At 51.5% G+C, this 5,000-nt stretch overlaps 1 protein-coding gene across 4 annotated transcripts in view; it reads left to right on the top strand.

The window, feature by feature from the left end:
• micu3a (mitochondrial calcium uptake family, member 3a) overlaps window positions 1-5,000 on the top strand; it is a 19,333-nt gene that overhangs the window by 4,655 nt on the left and 9,678 nt on the right. For 2 of the 4 annotated variants that reach the window (XM_062484544.1, XM_062484546.1), the window contains exons 5-8: window positions 1,821-1,868; window positions 2,264-2,346; window positions 2,452-2,523; window positions 3,294-3,335. In XM_062484544.1, coding sequence (XP_062340528.1) covers window positions 1,821-1,868; window positions 2,264-2,346; window positions 2,452-2,523; window positions 3,294-3,335 — 245 coding nt within the window. The remainder of the gene's footprint in view (window positions 1-1,820; window positions 1,869-2,263; window positions 2,347-2,451; window positions 2,524-3,293; window positions 3,336-5,000) is intronic. The other 2 variants (XM_062484547.1, XM_062484545.1) reach the window with 1 other exon arrangement.

Raw genomic sequence — 5,000 nt, 5'->3', positions numbered from 1 at the left:
CTCTCTCCCTCCCCCCTTCTCCCTCTCTATCCTCTCCTCTCTTCTCTCTCCCTCCCCCCTTCTCCCTCTCTATCCTCTCCTCTCTTCTCTCTCCCTCCTCCCTTCTCCCTCTCTATCCTCTCCTCTCTTCTCTCTCCCTCCCCCCTTCTCCCTCTCTATCCTCTCCTCTCTTCTCTCTCCCTCCCCCCTTCTCCCTCTCTATCCTCTCCTCTCTTCTCTCTCCCTCCCCCCTTCTCCCTCTCTATCCTCTCCTCTCTTCTCTCTCCCTCCCCCCTTCTCCCTCTCTATCCTCTCTTCTCTCTCTCCCCCTTCTCTCTTTCTCTCCTCTCGTACTCCCTTTCCTCTCTCTGTCTCTCTCATTCTCATCTACATCTCCCTCTATCTCCATCTCATTTGCATGATCTTGATAGCATGCTGATGTGGAGTCCTGTAGGATGGAGGGCTAGCGATGAGGAGAGGTGCAGGGATAGAGGGATGGAGAAAAAGACAGAATTGGGAGAGATAGAAAAGAGAGAAGGGATGGCACGTAGTTTGGAGTACCTGGTACGTTCCGTAGTGTCTCTTGGTCTCTACTTTGACACACGCACGCTGCTCCTACCAGGCTTCAAGGTACTGAGGTGTAAACGTTCTCTTAGCCTCAGGCAGGCTGCAGAGTGAAGTAGCGAGAGGGACGGACTGGGGGGGGGGGGGGAGAGAGAAAGAGAATGGGATTCCTGAACACACAGACAGCTAGTGTTAATTAAGCAGAAACAAAAGTGTATGTGTGTGGGATGTCAGGACACGCAATCTGATGACGACCACCGGCAGGCTTCATTCTGGGATGGCGTCCGGTTACAGTTGCCCTCGGAAAGCGCGTTGAGCGCCAGACAAAGGAATTTGAGGGTTTTGCCCGAGCACATTTATCTTGGTTGTCGTGTCGTCAGATGTCTGTGTGTGTGTGGGAGTGTGTAAGAGAGTCTTGTTCTGCCCTGGTATCAAATCAAATCGTATTTGTATAGCCCTTTTTCCCTTTTTACAAGCAATGTCACAGAGGGTATCACTGCTCTTACCACAGAGAAGGTTTCAGCGTTTACTGTAATCAATGAAGGTGTGTGTGAGACTGTGTGAAAGAGTGTGTGTGTGTCTCTGTGTATTTGTGTGTGTGTGTGTGAGAGAGACACACACCTTCACACATACACACTCACAAAGGAAAATCAGTCCCTGAACCTTCAGTAGCTACTGACCTTATCTCCTCACCCAGACATGGAGAGGAGGAGGAGGGAGGAGGAGGAGGAGGAGGAAGAAAAGACCACGCAGAGAAAGAGGGAAGAGAGAAAGGGAGGAGAGGTAGAGGAGAGGGAGACACAAGTGAACCAAGACATTTATATGATAACACACACACACACACGCACACACACACACTGAACTCAGGGTTCCTGTGCCTGTGGCCTGCTCTACAGACAACAGCTCAGATTTTATCAGCTTGAAAGGAAGGATTAGGGGGGATGAGGGGGGGAGGAGGGGGGGAGGAGGGGGGATGAGGGGGGATGAGGGGGGATGAGGGGGGATGAGGGGGGATGAGGGGAGAGGAAGAAAGAAAGAGAAGACTTTGTGTTCTCATCTATCACCAGAGTGTTTGAACATCAGTAAACATTTTAACCAGGCTTTCATATCAGACACCGGTGGTGCTCTGGGCTGGAGGACCCAGCCTGTTGCTCTTTGGCTTGTGTGTGTGTATGTGGTATCTATGTGTGTATGTGTGTGGGATGTAGGTGTAGGTGTGTGTGTGTGTGTGTGTAACAGAAGTGTTTGTGATCCTGTCCTCTCTCTATCCTCTCCAGGTATCATAGCCTACACAGAGTATCTGTTCCTGCTCTGCATCCTGACCAGTGAGTACACCTGCCCTGCCTCACCTGGTCAGCTGCCTCACCTGGTCAGCTGCCTCGGACGAGGCTTCACTTCTGGGATACATCTCTCACTTCACTCACTCTCTGTCTCTCCCTCTCTCTATCTTCCCCTCTCTCTCCCTCTCTCTCTCCCTCTCTCTCCCCCTCTCTTTCTCCCTCTCTCTCCCTCTCTCTCTCCCTCTCTCTCCCCCTCTCTCCCACTCTCTATCTCCCCCTCTCTCTCCCTCTCTCTCCCCCTCTCTTTCCCTCTCTCTCTCCCACTCTCTATCTCCCCCTCTCTTCCTCCCTCTCTCTCCCCCTCTCTTTCTCTCCCTCTCTCTATCTCCCCCTCTCTCTCTCTCTCCCTCTCTCTCTCCCTCTCTCTCTCCCTCTCTCAGAGCCCCATGCCGGCTTCAAGATCGCCTTCAACATGTTTGATGCCGACGGCAACCAGATGGTGGATAAGAGAGAGTTCCTGGTGGTGAGTGTGTGGTGTTGCATTCTGGGGAGAGTAGTCACAATGACAAGGCGGCGGATGAAGCCTAGGCATGTTGAACCCTGGGTAATGTAGTCTTTCTGTCTCCAGCTGCAGGAGATCTTCCGCAAGAAAAACGAGAAGAGAGGGAGAAAAGGAGACTTAGAGAAGTCAGCACAGCTGGTAAGATCAAAGAGAGAGAGAGTGTATTACTTATCCATGTGTATGTATGTGTAATACGTCATATATTCTGTATATTGTTGATATAATATCAGTAATGTAACATCTAATGTTAAACATCCATTCACTGCAGGTTTGAAGGTTGGATAGAGAGGTTCAGTGTGTAACGTGTTCTGATAAGTGTCCTGACATAGTGTTGTGTGTTTGTGTGAATGATGCGCCAACCAGCCAACCAGGAGTCCTCCTCAGTCTTGCTGTGACGGGCTCCATCTCTGATTGGCTGGTCTGGGTGGCCTAACCTAAGCACTGGGATTTGATTGGAAGCTGATGCAGGGCAGCCAGTAGACATGAGAGGACCAATCAGAAGACAGATGATCTACCCAGGGGAGGTAAAGGGGGAGGAATTGGAGGAAGAGGAAGAGGGATGGAGGGGAAGGAGAGGAGAGAGAGAGAGAGTGAGGGATGGTGTTTAGGTTAGACTGTTCTGGTGTAGCATCAAGAACAGAGGAACTAAGCACACCCAGCTTAGTACACAGTATATATACATTTATATGTATATATTGTTTGTACAGCACTTCCAGATGTGTTAGTTGTGTTAGCGTGTGACTGCCTCTCTCCTCGCATGTACTAACAACTCTCTCCTCTTCCTCCTCCTCTTCCTCCTCCTCTTCCTCCTCCCTTCTGTTTGCATGTTGTGCATCCTCTTCTATCTTCTCCTTTCCTCCTCTCCTCCTCCACTCCTCCCATTCCTCCCCTCCCTCTGTCTCTATAAGAGTATGCAGCTGTATGGATATCAGTTTGCTCCAATCAACAGCGTATGTATCCAAACCAACCCCCGCCCTCTGACCTCTGTTGTCCTGACAACCAGAGAGATTGTACAGTAGATGGATGGCGAGAGAGAGGGGGGGATGCATAGATGGGTGGATGGACAGATGGACGGCCGGACAGTTGTATGGGCGGATGGAAAGAGATAGAGAAAGAAAGGGAGAGAGATCATCTTCAGGCCTGTGACCTCTATCATCTGTACGACCTCTCTCTCTCTGTCCATCTGTCAGACTGACTGTGTGATTGATTGGGGGATGATGGCGGAGGAGGGGAGGGATGGAGGGGTGGAGGAAGGGTAATAGATTTAGAGGGGTCAAAGAGATGGACTCCAACAATAGAACATGATCTAATTTAAAATGACTTGAGACACTCCTGCTCTAAATACAATCAGCCATGATGCTGCTGAAAAGGAGAGGAGGAGGAGGAGAGGAGGAAGAGGAGGAAGAAATCTCAGTATAGAACATCAGAAGCGTCCACGAACACATTCCGAGCTAGCTATGGAAAAACTGTGACTGTGCTTAGGAACAGAGAGAGCGAGAGACATAAAGAGACAGAGGGAGACAGGAAGAGAGAGTCACATACAGAGAGAGAGAGAGAGAGAGAGAGAGAGAGAGAGAGAGAGAGAGAGAGAGAGAGAGAGAGAGAGAGAGAGAGAGAGAAGAGAAGAGAAAGATCAAAGCAGTTAAGTGCTGTCCAGAGCTCCCAGCTGCCTGGCTGTGTTTGGACTACAGCTCTGTGTCTCTCTTCTTTAATACACGCTGCTCTCCTCTCACACATTCTGCTAGTCAGAGAAGCAGGCCACACACCCCACACACCACACACACCGCTCTCCCTCACACACACACACACCACTCCCCCTCACACACACACACACCACTCTCCCTCACACACACACACCACTCGCCCTCACACACACACACACTACTCTCCCTCACACACCACATACACCGCTCTCCCTCGCACACACACACACCACTCCCCCTCACACACACACACACCACTCTCCCTCACACACACACACCACTCGCCCTCACACACACACACACTACTCTCCCTCACACACCACACACACCACTCTCCCTCACACACACACACCACACACACCACTCTCCCTGACACACCACACACACCACACACACCACTCTCCCTCACACACACACACCACTCTCCCTCACACACACACCACACACACCACTCTCCCTCACACACACACCACACACACCACTCTCCCTCACACACACACCACACACACCACTCTCCCTCACACACACACCACACACACCACTCTCCCTCACACACACACACACACCGCTCTCCCTCACACACACACACACCACTCTCCCTCACACACACACACACCACTCTCCCTCACACACACACACCACACACACCGCTCTCCCTCACACACACACACCACACACACCGCTCTCCCTCACACACACACACACACACACACCACTCTCCCTCACACACACATACCACACACACCGCTCTCCCTCACACACACACACACCGCTCTCCCTCACACACACCGCTCTCCCTCACACACACACACCACACACACCACTCTCCCTCACACACACACACACCACACACATCACTCTCCCTCACACACACACACACCACTCTCCCTCACACACACACACACACACACC

This window comes from Osmerus eperlanus, chromosome 18 (assembly GCF_963692335.1).
Source record: "Osmerus eperlanus chromosome 18, fOsmEpe2.1, whole genome shotgun sequence".
Taxonomy (NCBI): domain Eukaryota; kingdom Metazoa; phylum Chordata; class Actinopteri; order Osmeriformes; family Osmeridae; genus Osmerus; species Osmerus eperlanus.
This window is presented reverse-complemented; position numbering and strand designations above follow the sequence as displayed.